The sequence below is a fragment of the Myxine glutinosa genome, chromosome 9 (genome assembly GCF_964187855.1).
Source record: "Myxine glutinosa chromosome 9, kmMyxGlut1.1, whole genome shotgun sequence".
Classification (NCBI taxonomy): Eukaryota; Metazoa; Chordata; class Myxini; order Myxiniformes; family Myxinidae; genus Myxine; species Myxine glutinosa.
In genome coordinates, this window is record NC_136269.1 from 6,566,366 (window position 1) to 6,582,974 (window position 16,609).

General features: G+C 45.4%; 1 protein-coding gene across 1 annotated transcript in view; it reads left to right on the forward strand.

The window, feature by feature from the left end:
* The window catches only part of LYST (lysosomal trafficking regulator), a 457,799-nt gene that overhangs the window by 224,089 nt on the left and 217,101 nt on the right, over window positions 1–16,609 (forward strand). The window contains exons 19-20 of the mRNA XM_078785068.1: window positions 307–480; window positions 6,450–6,602. Coding sequence (XP_078641194.1) covers window positions 307–480; window positions 6,450–6,602 — 327 coding nt within the window. The remainder of the gene's footprint in view (window positions 1–306; window positions 481–6,449; window positions 6,603–16,609) is intronic.

Below are 16,609 nucleotides of genomic sequence, written 5' to 3' on the forward strand. Positions count from 1 at the left end.
CCATGTACCCATAAAAAAAAAATTCAATACTTTTTGGGTCACAAACACTCCTGGGAGTTACCCAAATCCACTGTAGTTGGATTTATTGAAATCGGTTAATTTGTTCTCAAGTTAAACACGACAGACAGACAGACAGACAGACAGACAGACACGGCTCCTTTTATAATATAGATTGTCAATAAAATATTGTTTTATGACCCATTCCATGAAACAAGTCAAATTAGTACAAAATGTAATGTTATGACCAGCAAGCAGAGTTCTCTATTTTATTGGCATGCAGTGTTATCGTTTTGACCCACCTGGCAGGTAGTTGAGCTGTGCACGAGTGAGCAGGCTCAGGCCTGTGCCTTGCAGTCAGTGCTCAGCCTAGCTAAACGACACCAACGTCGCTGGAACGAGCTCACAGCCGATCGTGGCCATGCGATGCTTTTTCAAGTGCTTGGAAAGCCCAGAGCTTACGTTGGCTTCCATGTCCTCAAGGTTGGTCTTCCAGTCCTATTACTGCCAGGCCACAATAATGATATTGGTGTTTTTTTTGTTGTTTTTTTGTACACAATATCGAGGCTCGTGAAAGAGCGAACATTATTCACAAAAAAGCAAACAGACACATAAAACATATAATAAGGGGAGCGGTGGACAAGATGGGGAGAGAGAGGGAAGCACACAAGTACAACATTTGACAGCAGGGATAACAGGAGATCCGTGGAAGGCAGAGGGCTTGGGGGGAGGTGGGAGAAGTAGAAAACACGTGGACACTGCAAGGACTTCCAGGAAAGAAGTTGGTATTTCATAAAAGTGGATCTGGGATGAAATTAGCGGGGGTAGAAAAGATCAAGGTTTTGGATGGGGGACGATAAGAGATGGTGGTGAACATCTGTTTTAACGACCTGGAGGGAGGAGTGGGAATGAAGAGTGTGAGGGAGTTTGTTCCAGAGGTGGGAGAAGAGAGGAATGAAAGAGCGAAAGTGAGCAGAGAGTCTTGATATTGGCAGTTTAACCATAAGAGGGTTGCTGGCAGATCTTGTGCGAGCTGTAGGAATATTTGGGGGACAGAGCATGGAGAGAGCTGGGGGGGGGGGGGAAAGGCCGGAGATGAGTCGGTAGAAGACATAAAGATCACCAACCTGCCTGCGGTGAGTGAGTGAAAGGCCCTCGGAGTTAGCTTCATCGCAGGAGATTCCAATGATTGTGAAAGCTTTGGTTTCAACAGCGTGAAGCCGAGCTAGGTGTGAGGCAGGAGCACCGGCTCAGAGGGGAGAACAGTATTCTATTGAGCTGCAGATGAAAGCCTTGTATGTGGTGAGGAGCTCAGGTGTGCCAAGGAAGGACTTCGCACGACGGAGGATGCACAGTCGGCGACTGGCTTTGGAGGCCAGATTTGACATGTGGTTTTCCCAAGAAAGATCATGGCAGATAGTGAGACCCAAAAGCTTGAACGACAGAACTTCTTGGAGAGGATTGTTGAGAAAGTAGATGGTAGGGTTGTCCAGACGGTCTTTTCAGAGAGACATAGTAAGAGTGTGAGATTTGTCAGGATTGAAATACATGTTCCACTTGTTTGACCAGTCTGTGATTTTGTCCAGGTCTTTTCCTCTCTCTAACCCTCTGTCTTCCTCTCTCCAACCCTCTGTCTTCCTCTCTCTAACCCCTGTCTTCCTCTCTCTAACCCCTGTCTTCCTCTCTCTAACCCTCTGTCTTCCTCTCTCTAACCCTCTGTCTTCCTCTCTCTAACCCTCTGTCTTCCTCTCTCTAACCCTCTGTCTTCCTCTCTCTAACCCTCTGTCTTCCTCTCTCTAACCCTCTGTCTTCCTCTCTCTAACCCTCTGTCTTCCTCTCTCTAACCCTCTGTCTTCCTCTCTCTAACCCTCTGTCTTCGTCTCTCTAACCCTCTGTCTTCCTCTCTCTAACCCTCTGTCTTCCTCTCTCTAACCCTCTGTCTTCCTCTCTCTAACCCTGTCTTCCTCTCTCTTTCTCTCTCTCTCTTCCTCTCTCTAACCCCCTGTCTTCCTCTCTCTTCCTCTCTCTAACCCTCTGTCTTGCTCTGTCTCTCTCATGCCCCCTGTCGTGAAAATCAAGCTCAGACACGACTTGACCTCTGGGTAGGTTTTAATATCATTTAGATCTGCAGTACATCCTGTAAGAATACATGCATGCAACAGGCATTAAATCAGAGCATTTCATGACCAGCAATGGTTGATTCAATATAACAATGGTTAGCGCAGCGCATTGTCAGCGCAGCATTTGGGGCGTACATACCATTCAAACTACTGGATAATGTCACAGTGAGTTCCGCTGAAGTGTCCGCGCGCCCCGGTTGTCCCGGGTCTTATAGACGCCCCCTTCCGTAGCGAGCACCCCTGGGTTCACCTTGGTATAATTTCACTACATTCTCCCCGCCGTTAGAACTATACTGCCGCTCGGCAGGTTGCAAGCAAGCATCAGCAATAATCGAATGGGTCACGTCAATCCACGTCAGTCGGTCCACCCGTAGCGGTCGGGGCGGCGAACCTCCCTGCCAGTTCGTGTTCGGAATCTACCGGGCACGGCGTCCCCTAGCCCGGAGTCCCCCGCGTCGGAATAGCCGCCGGAGGTTGGAGTCGGAGGGGGCGCCCCTGCGCCTTCGGGCACGGGAGCGGGGGACGACGGGCGTAACAGTGGTAGTTCCATAGGGGAAGCTTCAATAGAGTCCATAGACTCGAAGACGGGTTCGTCGATATCCCTGTCGTCGTCGTCCCCACATGGGGCGAGATGGCGTACGGAGACAGTAGACTCGCGGCCATCCGCCGTTAACACGCGAGCATGCTCGGGATTAGCCTGGAGGACCTGCACCTTGTCAACAAGGGGGTCGTACTTGCTAGCGCGAACCGCTCGTTTGAGATAGGCGGGCCCCGGTTCAGCGAGCCAGCTGGGTAAAGATTGGATACTGCCGGAGCTTCTAGGGTGGTGGAACAGTCGTTCGTGAGGAGCCTGGTTGGTGGCAGTACATAGGAGAGCCCGGATCGAGTTTAGAGCGGCAGGTAGTGACCACGCCCATTTATCGAGGCCTCGGCCGAGGGTCCGAAGGCTTAGCATGACGGCCCGCCATATAATCCCATTAAAGCATTCGATCTGTCCATTCGCTTGGGGCTGGTACGGGGTGGTGTAGCTCGAAGCGACATTATGCTGGAGCAAGTAGCCCCTCACCTCCTGGGACAGGAACACCGCACCCCGATCGGTATGCACGTAGGCCGGATACCCGAACATAGAAAACAAATTCTGCAGGCACCGAATAACCGTGGCAGCCGACATATCCCCGCACGTGTAAGCAAAGGGGAATCGGGAATACTCATCGACGATAGTGAGCAGATAGCGAGAGTTGCTCGACATTGGCAGCGGCCCTTTGAAGTCCATCGCCAAGCGCTCCCACGGTCTAGTAGCCCTAACGAGTGCCCCCAGAGGGGGGCCTCCACCCCACCACCCCATGATGATTGAGGTAATTGTTTCAGAATGATTGTGTGATTTTGAGACTGGTAAAGAATGAAGGCCTGCTCTGTTGTACAATGTTAGTCTATAAATTGAAATTTCTGATGCACATGATGCATCAATTTTAGATTATTTTGGAGTATTTCTCTGAAATATCCTCAGTGGGTCCTGATGTCCGGCCATCCATCTGTGCATACATATGTACGTCGTTGACATTTTATCTGAAACATCTCCTCTCAAACTATCCGACCAATATTGACCGGATTTGGTACGATGCATTAGGACAGCAAGGTCTAAATGGGCTGTGCTCCCCAGCCAGATGAGCCCCCTATAAGGGGGGTGAAAGGGGAGTTTTCCCCCAAATATTGGTATTCATTCAAAAATGTTTTTCTCAAAAACCACTTGACAGATTGAGACCAAACTCTCCACGAGGCATTGGGACCATGGCCTAACCTTAAGTTGAGCTCCGCATGTTCATATCTCCCCTGGAAAGGGGCCATGGGCCCCTCCCAGAATCCCTGATATTCATTCAAACATATTTTCCTCACACACTACACGACCAATATGAACCAAATTTGGTACGATACATCAGAACATTGAGGTCACATGCCGTTGTACTCTCCATCCGGATCTGTCCGCTATAAGAGGCTGATAAGGGGGGGTTTTGCCTCAAATTCAGGTAATTTATTTTAAACCTCTTCTCAGAAACCATGGGGAAACAACCATCAGTCCCCCGCAGGGCTAGTTTTATATTCTGCAGAAGACAGACTCTTGCAGACATATAAATAAACTATAAATATTTTGCAAATAGTTCATCATGTTAAAATGTAAGATTTTGTAGGGTTTTGAACGAGAGATATTTCCTCAGATGCAGATATGTGTTTTTTGTGCAAAAGGAATGAAAGACCGCACCAGCGCAAGTCCCGAGTGTATAAATCTTAAGTATTGAGTTGAGAAGATGCCGAGGCATGTGCGGCTGTCATGATTTAATACCTAGAGTGGCGTTTTGCTAGTTTGCGCCACGGCCTGACAGATTTGCAAATGCTATTTGTAAAACTTTGAGCCACTGCATTTGATTTGCACTTTCTTCGCAAGGAACGGCACAGACATTCCCCAGATATCCAAACGATTTTCTTGATATATTCACCAATATTCTTCGCTCTACCATTATTAAAAGCATGCTGTCTGTCTTTGTTTCGGTGCTGATGGTGCGTTCACCATGTTGAGCATATACATGGTGTGTTTTCTTCCTGTATAATAAACGTGATGGTCTAATAGTCGTCAACGCTCCCTTCAGTGGCCTTTCTTGTCGCTGACTCCAATTCTAATGAGGAAATTGCATGTTGTGGATCTTTATCCGAACGGTCCTTTGCGGAGTGCTCGTGGCAAACCAGTGAATATTGAATCGCCTTTCGAAGAAGTCCTTTTCAAAGTGTTGTTCAACTGCATGGATGACTTCCCCTTGTGAACACTTTTTATTACCTCCACCACCTAAGGTGGTCGGAGGTTATGTTTTCACCACTGTCTGTCTGGCTGTGAGCAGGATATCTCAAACAGTTGTCGACTGATTTGGATGAAACTTGTTGGACAAGTTGAGTGAGTATGTGACAAGGATGAATTGATTAGATTTTGGTTAAGATCCGGCGGATCTGGATCCGCATTCTAGAATTTTTTTTAGTGATTCTTCCCCCATTGAGAGATGGAGCCAAAAACTATATATAGAACGATATCTCAAAACATTGTGGACTGATTCGGACGAAACTTATTGGACAGGTTTGGTGTGTCACAAGGACTAATCGATTCGATTTTGGTGAAGACCCAGATTTAGATCCGGCCTATCGGTGAGATACAAAATGTAAACTGTTCAGTCTGGTGGAGGTATGTGCTCTGTCAAGTACCATTCTCGGGTTTTTGTTGTATATATTTTGTATCATTATTTAATTATGGTGTTTATTTCAGTTCCTACTGGGAAGTCTTAAAAGTTACAGGGTTTCGAGTCTGTAAGCCCAACTCTCTTTGTTTCGAGTTCAGCATTCAGGATCGAAAATGCATGCCATCTGATTGAAGCAAAGGTCAAGGGTGAATGAAGCTACATTCATGATTGTTACACGATTAAGTTGCAGAATATGCTAGTTTTGTTCTTGAATTGTTCAACCTTTTTCGACTACCATTGTGCTCACAAAGTAGAGCCTGTGATTGATGCTGTGAAGAGGAACAGGTTGAGATGGTTTGGTCATGTGTTGAGGAAGGATGAAAGTGACTGGTTGAGAAGAGTGATGGAAATGAATGTAGAAGGAAGTAGAGGACGGGGAAGACCGAGAAAGACATCTGAAATGTGGGCAAGGGGGTTAACAAGGGGAGATGCAGAAAATAGGGCAAAATGGAGAAGATTGTCATGGGGACCGCAAGGCTAACCCCCGCTCTTGCAGGGAAAATGGCCTTAAAATGCCTGTTGTTGTTGTTGTTTGTATTGTGGTCACAAAAGATTTGATCATCTCCATCATGTTAAATACAATGGCTCATACAAGACTCATTCAAGAATGCCATGGGATTTGGTCGTGGAGCTCATTTAGACATTAAATGCATCCATCATCGATGTACTTGAACGTACAGCAGAATAGGTCATTACTACAATGTTAAATGTTGAAATGTTAAAAGGGTTGTACCTCGTTAGTGTTCCGCAATGATTTTGAATGCGTATCCGTTCGTTTGTTTGTTGTTTTCTGAAGGGCATCATAACTGATGTCAGGTAATTATACATCATTACTTCCAATTGGTAATGATGAGTGAATGATATTAAGTTTTGTTTTTGTCGTGTACTTTATAACCCTGCTGACCATGATAATTAATTGGTTTGGCTCAGTTGAAGTTGACCTAGCACATTGCATTTGAATACCTTAAAAAGTAAACATTGTGAAAGGATTAGGATATGTGACCATTGCATTCGTTATGAGTTGACTCTCTGTGATGATTGTGCTGTGTGGCAGGTGCTGCTGGATGCAGCCTGTGATTGCAGTGTGCTCAGCTGGGACCCCGAGCATTCGCGTTTTGAGTTGGACCCCGAAACGCACGCTGTGATTCAGGATGTTGAACTCCTTGGTAGCATGCTGAGTGCATGGCGTGTGTGGGCCCGTGCGCAGGTGAGCCTTGAAAATATACCGTTCGTTAACAGTGGCTTAGCAAGTGCGGAATAATTTATTTGTTTTGAGCTAGGCACGTATGTGGCTATGCATCGTGCGTTGCAATCAAATTCGACCTCTTTAATTTGACTTTACTTGCTGTGCCATGTTTTCTGGCTGTTTATTCGGTACATACGGCAAACTTTTTCCCGTTAATCCAGTACAGTATATGTAATGTCATCTCCAGCGCACGCCCTGCGCAGCGGGAGATGTGTGCGTGCGCGCATCTCCAGACCATAAAATATATATTTTTAACCATTTAGGTTATGTCATCAAATTTTCAACAAATCTTAATGATGAGAAAATGGAGAAAATAATAAAAAATTGCATCAAAATGTGAAAGGGCAGTAATAATGACTAATAGATAGGCCTTATATTTATTATTTGAGCTTCAGTTTGTCTGTCCGGGCCAGAACGTTTTTACCATTTGAGCTTTTGTCATCAAATCTTCAACAAACCTCTATTATGAGAATATGAATAACACAAATTAATAAAATGTACAATTAATTTTTTGATGTACAATTAAATGTACAATTTACAATTTGCGAAGCTGTAACTTTTAGAAAAAATTAATTAGATAAGCCATTAATCGGAAAAAATTAAATAAATAATTGATCAATCAATAAATAATGAATTGACAAATTGATTAATCAACAAATCCAAAATATCCTGCTTCTTAGCTCAAAAGGTGCCTGAGATATTTCCCAGATGAGAAAAAAAAAAGAAAAGATTAATTAATGAAAATAAATAAATAACAAGTACATATACATTCAAAGTACACCGCTCCCATGCCATTTAAATAAATAACATCCTCGAGCGTGGCATTGCCAGGGGCGTCTTCGGTGCCCGGCTATACCGCCATGCAGCGCATAGAGACTGTATTGGGAGGGAGAGGTGTACAATAATTTATTGATTAATTGCATAATTAAAATCAATAAATAGTGATCATAAAATATTTTCTTAATCAATTGGCTAATAGCATACCTAAACCACCAGTGCCTCATCTGAAGCTGTAACTTTTTTGAATATTAATTAAATATGCCATACATTGAAAATAAATAAATAATGAATTGATTAATCAATAAATAATTAATTGATTTATTGATTAATCAATAAATCAAAAACATCCTTTTGACGCACATCACTTGTTCACTGTCGTGTCCAAATATTAGCTCCCTTGCTCAAAAGGTGCCTGAGATATTGCCCAGATGAGAAAGAAAATAAATGAATGATTAATCATGAAAATAAATAAATAATAAATCATAAAAAATTAAATAATTAACCAATTGGCTAACAGAATACCGAAACCACCTCCGTGTCATCCGAATCTGTAACTTAAAAAAATTTAATGAAGTCATTAATCGAATAATTAAATAATTAATCCTCAATTTTCATCCGATTGACTTGAAATTTGAATAGGGTTTTCATATCAGGTAACTGAATTCAACCACCAACTATTTTGGAGATCAGAAGGATGCTCTACCGAGTGTCATTCTACTTTGTTCTCTTTTGCCAAGTGTCGCTCTATGAGTGATTTTGTTTTCAGGTTGTCCGTCCGGCTGTCCGTCATAGGTTTTCGTTCCCGCGATAACTTGAGAACGACTGAAGGGATCTTTGTCAAACCTGGCACAGGTATGCACAATGAGGTATAGATGAACTGATTCGATTTTGGGGTCACAAGGTCAAACGCCAAAGGTCAGAGGTCATGTTAGGTCAAAATACTTTTACCGCGATAACTTGGGAACCAGTGATGGGATTCTGACCAAATTTGGTACACTTATGGACACTGATGTAAAGATTAACTGATTAGAGTTTGGGATCAATAGGTCAAAGTCTGTAATCGGTCTATAACTTGGGAACTGCTGACGTGATCTAATTAAAACTTGGAACGGGTATTTATAATGTTGTAAAGATTGTGATTAGATTTTGGGATCATTGGTCAAAGGTTAAATGTCAAAGTCTGTAATAGATCTATAACTTAATCTATAATCTATCTATAATTCCAGTAATCTCTGTGTGTGTGTGTCTGTGTGTGTGTGTGTGTGTGTGTGTGTGTGTGTGTGTGTTTGTCTGTGACCGCTGTTTCTCGACAACTACCGGTCCGATATACTTGAAACTTGCCAGGTATATTGCTGGGGACCCGAGGATGTGCCTTTTCAAGGTTTGAAATTAATCGGAGAAGTAGTTACCGAGCTATGGCGATTTAGCCGTTCGCCGTTCGCTTTGGCTTTGCGAATGGACCAAACCATTTCATGTAAATAGAGGGGGGGGGGGGGGGGGGGGGGGTTCTGTGGTCGTTGCGAATGGACCAAACCATTTCATGTAAATAGAGGGGGGGGGGGTTCTGTGGTCGTTACTGCCACGTGGTTTCAACGTTTTTTTTTGTTGTTGTTTGCACGCATGCTTTTTTGCACGCACGTACGGGCACCCACGTACGGGCACGTCCTAGTATCTATAAATCTATAACTTAATCTAAATAGATCTATAACTTAAGAACAGCTGATCCAATTGAAACTTGGTACAGGTATGTATAATGATGTAAAGATGAACTTATTAGATTTTGGGTTGTCAGGCGGCTCACAGGACAACAGCTTCAAGCACAGCTTAACACTGGTCGAAGTAAGCAAGTCTCAGTTTCAACGGTGAAGAGATGACTTCGAGCTGCAGGTTTGACAGGTCGAGTGTCAGCAAGAAAGCCATTGCTAAGATGGCAAAATAAGAAAAAGTGGCTTGCCTGGGCCATGAAGCACCGCCAGTGGACTACTGAAGACTGGAAGAAGTTCTTATGGACCGATGAATCAAAATTTGAAATATTTGGTTCATCACACAGGGTTTTTGTACGCCGTCGAGTTGGCGAAAGGATGGTTCCTCAGTGTGTGACACCAACTGTCAAACATGGAGGAGGAAGCGTGATGGTCTGGGGCTCTTTTGCTGGATCCAGAGTCGGCGACTTGCACAGAGTGACTGGCACCCTGAACCAAAAGGGCTACCACAGCATTTTGCAGCGCCATGCAATACAACAACAACAATAACAACATGCATGTTAAGGCCATTTTCCCTGCGAGAGCGGGGGTTAGCCTTGCGGTCCCCATGACAATCTTCTCCATTTTGCCCTATTTTCTGCATCTCTCCTTGTTAACCCCCTTGCCCGCATTTCTTCTTCCACCATCTTTAGCCAAGCCTTTCTCGGTCTTCCCCATCCTCTACTTCCTTCTACATTCATTTCCATCACTCTTCTCAACCAGTCACTTTCATCCTTCCTCAACACATGACCAAACCATCTCAACCTGTTTCTCTTCACAGCATCAATCACAGGCTCTATTCCCATCATCTTTCGCAATTCATCATTTTTATTCCTCTCTATCAACGATACTCCACACATCCACCAAACCATTCGCATTTGCACCCTTTCCAGCCTTCGTTGCTGCTCTACGCCATGCTCTACGCCATGCAGCACCATGCAATACCCTCTGGTATACGCCTAGTTGGTCAGGGGTTCATCCTACAGCAAGATAATGACCCTAAACACACCTCCAGGCTATGTCAAAACTACCTTCGAGGTAAAGAACAAGACGGTAGGCTTCAAATCATGGAATGGCCAGCACAGTCTCCAAACTTAAACCCCATCGAGCTGGTTTGGGATGAACTGGACAGAAGGGTGAAAGCAAAGCAACCTACAAGTGCAACGCATTTGTGGGAACTTCTGCAACAGTGTTGGGAAGAACTTCCCGAACAATATTTGATTTCCATTGTAGAAAGAATGCCACGAGTGTGTTCGGCGGTTATATCTGCAAAATGTGGCTACTTTGCTGAGTCAAAAATTTAAATTAAATTTTGTTAAACAAAATGATTCTATGATTTCTTTTTTATCTCAAATTGTTTATTTGCTCTACGCTTAATTTCAGAGTACATTGAGACATTAAGCTGTGTAAATTTCAATAAAAAGTGGAAAAATTGAGGTGTTCTAAAACTTTTGACCTGTAGTGTATGTATGTATAATATGTGTATGTATACAGTCACGTGAAAAAGTAAGTACACCCCATGTAAAGTTTTGACTTTTTCAACATATTTCAACATACAGTTATTTGATCTTCATTTCAACAATATTGATAGATAAAGGTGATATAATATAACAAATATCATGAAACATTTACATTTTGTAGTCCATTGTATAATTTAAATAAACATAAATGCAAATTTCGCATGTGGAAAAAGTAAGTACACCCCGACATTTATCACTACTTCAAATACCTAAAATTAGAATCAGGTGCACCAGCTCAGGTGCAAATGATTAGAACATTGTTAGAGAGGATCTTGGAGGAACCTGTCTTATTTAAACCTCAGACATTTAGTTTGGTTTGCTCTTTGTTGTTGAAGTGTGTGGCGTCACCATGCCTAGATCAAAAGAGCTCTCTGAGGCCTTCAGAAAGAAGGTTATAGATGCCTACGAGTCTGGGAAGGGATTTAAATAGATCTCCAAACAATTTGAAATCAATCATTTGACTGTCCGGAAGATCATCTACAAGGGGAGAAGATTCCAAACAACTGCCAACTTGTTCAGGCCAGGCCGCCCCAGCAAGTTCAGCCCGAGAGCAGACCGCAAGTTGCTGAAAAAAGTCTCGAAGAACCCCAGAATGTCATCACGGGACCTACAGGTAGCTCTTGCAACTGTTGATGTCAAAGTGCACGAGTCCACCATTATAAAGAGGCTGCACAAATTTGATCTACATGGGAGGTGTGCCAGGAGGAAACCTTTGCTGTCCAGAAAGAACATCAGAGCAAGACTAAAGTTTGCCAATGAACACCCAGGCAAATACCAGCACTTCTGGAACAATGTGCTCTGGACAGATGAGTCAAAGGTAGAGCTACTTGGCCACAGTACCAGAAGACATGTTTGGCGAAAACCAAAGACAGCATTTTACCACAAGAACCTGGTACCAACTGTAAAGCATGGTGGTGGAAATATTATAGTTTGGGGCAGCTTTGCTGCATCAGGGCCTGGGCAGCTCACCATCATAGAATCCACTATGAATTCTTCATTGTACCAGAGGGTGCTTGAGGATAATGTGAGGCCATCTGTCGGAACGTTGAAGCTCAACCGAAGGTGGACCTTGCAACATGACAATGACCCTAAACATACCTGTAAAACCACCAAGGAATGGCTGAAAAGAAAGAAATGGAGGGTTCTGGAATGGCCAAGTCAAAGCCCGAATCGAAATCCCATCGAGATGTTGTGGGGGGATTTGAAACGAGCTGTGCATGCCAGAAACCCCTCAAACATCGCACAGCTGAAAGACTTCTGCATGGAGGAGAGGGGACAAATTTCTCCCAGTCGATGTCAGAGACTGGTAGACAGTTATAAGAAACGCCTACCGTATTTTCCGGTGTATCAACCGCGGTTTTTTACCGACGGGAAGACCCTAAAAAAGGGGGTGCGGTTGATACACAGTAACAGAAAAATTTGCGCATTAAAAACTGTCATATCAACGGGACGTAATCTTTATATTCCTTTGGGGTTGCAGGGATACAATGATGAATGATCGTCAATTACGTTACTAAGGTAGGTTCAACGCCGATTACTGCTGCCAGTCAAAATACAAGAAAGTTTGAAGTTTGTAATATTTGATTTTTCTATGCGTGTTTGTGAAAATGTGTACTTTCACTCGTCCTCTTTGAATGACAAGTCACATAGTGAATAGAGTGTGCTAAATAAAGACAGGATTAAGTCACAAAACAAAAGCGTCAACATGGTAAACAGGATGTTTTGCATGGGACATTATGACGTACCTATTGTCTAACCAACGCCGCGGTATTACCTATTGAAGTCGGCTTTGATGCCGCCGCATGGGCTGGGCGAATGTATAAAACGGAGAGGTCAACGGGGAGTTTCACCATTCGTTCTATCCTGTTCGAGCTATCAAGACCAAGATTCACCATTCGCTTCTATCCTTACCAAGACCAAGCTTCACCATTCGGTTCTATCCTGACCAAGACCACGAGATGGCACCGTGATCATTCACAGCAGCTTTCAAGCTCCGTGCCTGCAGGTTTGCAGTAGAGTTTAGTAATCGGGCGGCCGGCCGACACTTCGGAATCGACGAGTCCGTCATTAGACGCTGGCGGACTAACAAGCAGACGCTGGAGACGATGCCGAAAAAGAAGAAGGCGATGAGGGGCAAAGCAGCCCAGTGGCCGGCCTTGAAGGAGAGACTGCTAATGTGGGTGAGAGAGAAGCGAGCCGAGGGACACGCCATCGCGACACTAGCGTTGCGACTCCAGGCCCGACTCATCGCCAGGGAAACAGGGGTCGATGACTTCACGGCCAGTACGTCTTGGGCGTACAGGTTCATGGGTCGTCATGGCCTTTCCATTCGCCGGCGAACCCACATCGCACAGAGTCTCCCTGATGACATAGCAGAGAAGACTGCTAATTTTCAGAAGTTCGTGATCAAGTTCCGCAAGCAGCACGACTATCCCCTAAGCCGCATCAGCAACGCAGATCAGACGCCGCTGACCTTCGATGTGTCTCGAGGGACCACCATCTCGGCCAAAGGTGACAAGTCGGTGTCCATCACTACAACGGGTCATGAGAAAGATCGTTTTACGGTTATGCTAGCGTGCACCGCTGATGGGGGGAAAGCTGCCGCCGTATATCATCTTCAAGAGGAAGACGCTACCAAAGGATAAATTTCCTCCGGGTGTAATCGTTCGTGCCCAGGCCAAGGGGTGGATGGACCAAGTGCTGGTAGATGACTGGCTCCGCGTCGTGTGGGGGAGACGAGTTGGTGGGCTTTCACGGCGACGGAGCATGCTCGTCCTCGACGCCTTCCGTTGTCACAAGACAGAGGAGACCAAGTCAACGCTGAGGGGGCTCAACACTGATCTGGTGATGATCCTGGGTGGCATGACGTCGCTGCTGCAGCCGCTAGACGTTTCAGTCAACAAGCCGTTCAAAGACGGTCTGCGGCGCTGTTGGTCGGAGTGGATGCTGTCGGGGGACAAGACCTTCACCAAGACTGGGAGGATGAGGAAGGTGGACCTCCCGACGATCTGTAGCTGGATACTGAAGGTCTGGGAGGAGTTGCCGGCAGCCATCATCGAGCGGGCCTTCCTCAAGTGCTGCATATCTAATGCCCTTGATGGCACTCAAGATGACATCATCTGGGAGGATGAAGTGGCAGTGACCGACGATGGAGAAGAGGATAACGACGACGATGATCTCGCCTACCCCGACTCGGATTGGACTGAAGAAACAGATGACGAGGACTTCTTCGGATTTTAGAGCCTAAACCCAACGGCCCTTTTCCGACGATTGAGAAGAGGATAACGACGACGAGGATCTCGCCTACCCCGACTCGGATTGGACTGAAGAAACGGATGTCGAGGACTTCTTTGGATTTTAGAGACTAAACCCAACGGCCCTTTTCAGGGCCCCACATTGGCAAGAGCCAAAACCCAACGGCCCTTTTCAGGGCCCCACATTGGCAAGAAAGAATAATTATAATGTTTTTTAAATTCTCTTTCAACTCATTTCATGTGTTTTCACTCTTTCTCTGTCTTCAGTCTCTCTTTCCTTTCATCATATTTCGCTTTCCATTTTATTTATTTATTCTCTTCTCTTTTTTAAATTTTCCTGATTTTTTTTTTTTTTTTTTTAAAGTAAAAAATCGGGGGTGCGGTTGATACACCGGAAAATACGGTACTTGAGGTTGTTTCTGCCAAAGGGGGCAATACTACCTATTAGAGCCAATGGTGTACTTACTTTTTCCACATGCGAAATTTGCATGTTTATTTAAATTATACAATGGACTACAAAATGTAAATGTTTCATGATATTTGTTATATTATATCACCATTATCTATCAATATTGTTGAAATGAAGATCAAATAGCTGTATGTTGAAATATGTTGATAAAGTCAAAACTTTACATAGGGTGTACTTACTTTTTCACGTGACTTTATATATATATATATATTGTCGCGATCCCGGCTGTGAAATGGTTCCCAGCACGGAATACGGACGTTAATGTCCGGGCTTCAAGTAGTCCACGGAGTGGACAGAGAGAACTCAATAAACACAATTGTGTTTTAATCGGCCTTCTAGGGGTAAGGCACGATGCTTTATTGGCTCGATCACAAAAACCATAAATGGTAACAGAATGGAATACACTGCACAAAGCCTGCAGGAACTGTCGGCCCCAGAAGCTCCAAACAGGACGCAGGCAAGATCACTCGCGGTTCCAATCGACGATCTCCGGGACTCGGAGGGTAACAGAGTGGAATACACCGCACCAAGCCTGCAGGAACTGTCGGCCCCAGAAGCTCCAAACAGGACGCAGGCAAGATCACTCGCGGTTCCAATCGACGATCTCCGGGACTCGGAGGGTAACAGAGTGGAATACACCGCACAAGGCCTGCAGGAACGGTCGGCCAGCAGCTCCAACACGACGCAGGCAATATCTGACTCACGGTTCCAATCCACGAGATCCGGGAATCACTCGTTCTCTTCCGGAGTTACTCACTCGTAAAATACAGAACGGTAAACGATCAGCCCAACGCGGCTGTCGTGAAGATTAAGGGAAATCCCTTTATCTATTTCCCACTCGGAGCCTTCGAGAGTCGCGTCCGTTGCATAAGATGGCGACCGCGCTCTCTGGACTCTCCACCAATCACGTGCCGAATCGCCTCCCGATCGCGTGAGGCTCCAAGGAGGCCACGTCACGCGGTGGGCGGGGCACCAAATCTGGGTGAGAACAGGTGGTTTCACCGGTGGTTTCTCACAGTCCTCCCCCCCTAAGTAAAAACCCCGTCGAATAGACGGCGTTTTTAAAACCAGTATTTGTAGTAGGTGCAAATCACATGGCAAGATGATGGCGGTAATCGCTAACAGGCAATTAACGCAATTAACAATTATTAACACTTATTAACAACAATAACGCAACAACGCAACAATACAACGCAACGCAATAGCGCAACAATAACGCAATTATTAACGCACAGGCATTAACAGGTTAACAATGAACCAGTTTGGTTTTTTTTTTTCACACACAAATTTTAACACCATACACCACATTAATATCTACCCTACAAGAGTTACACTTCACACAAAGCACAATAGAGAGGCAAGGGGGCCAAACTCAAGTTGGGGGAAGCGTTGACAGGAAGGAAACGGGCCGAGACCTAGAGCGGCGGGTACTCCTCCGGTGTCGAGAACAACAGTCATATGCGTAATGACCCCTTTCACCGCACTGGTAACATCGATCGTTCGGGTCGAAAGGCCTGCGGACCAAAGGGCGTCTGAAACGAGGCCGCCGCGACATGCCATTCGACATCTCGACGCACACACGCGATCCGCAAATTAACCTTCCATCAAGGCCTCTGACCGAATCTTCAGCATCTCGTGGCTCTTCAAACTCAACAACTGCAAATCCAGGTGGGTTTCGAGCAACCCATACGTTGCGGAGTGGTCCGTAATGTTCGAAGACCCTCCCTAGCTCGGCTTTCGCTGCTCCATTGCCCAGGTTTCCCACATATACCTTAGCATTAGCGTTCCTGCTGAATCGCGACATGGCGGGAGCGGTCCCTGAGGAGCACGGCACCTGAGGGTGGCTTGACGGGAGGCTCGGGTGGACTTCAGCTGACGCAACGTCACCGTCGGGAACTGGAGTCGAGGCGCTAGGCTCCTCGGACCAGAGTGAAGACATGTCTGACTCCGCCACTCTCTCCGCCTGTTTACTCTGGGATCTAGTGACCCCCCCACAGGTCAGAGTCAATGACTCCTCCCTGGCCATGGCATCATTGCCAATCAGCAAGGAGACCCCGGGTATCGGGTAGTAGGGTACCACCACACAGGTCACTGGACCCTTAAAAATGTCACTCCGGACCTCGAGGAGGGCAAGGGGATACCGGCCAAGAACCCGGTCAATGCCCCGAAGGAGGGTATACTCGCCGGTATAACGCATCTGAGA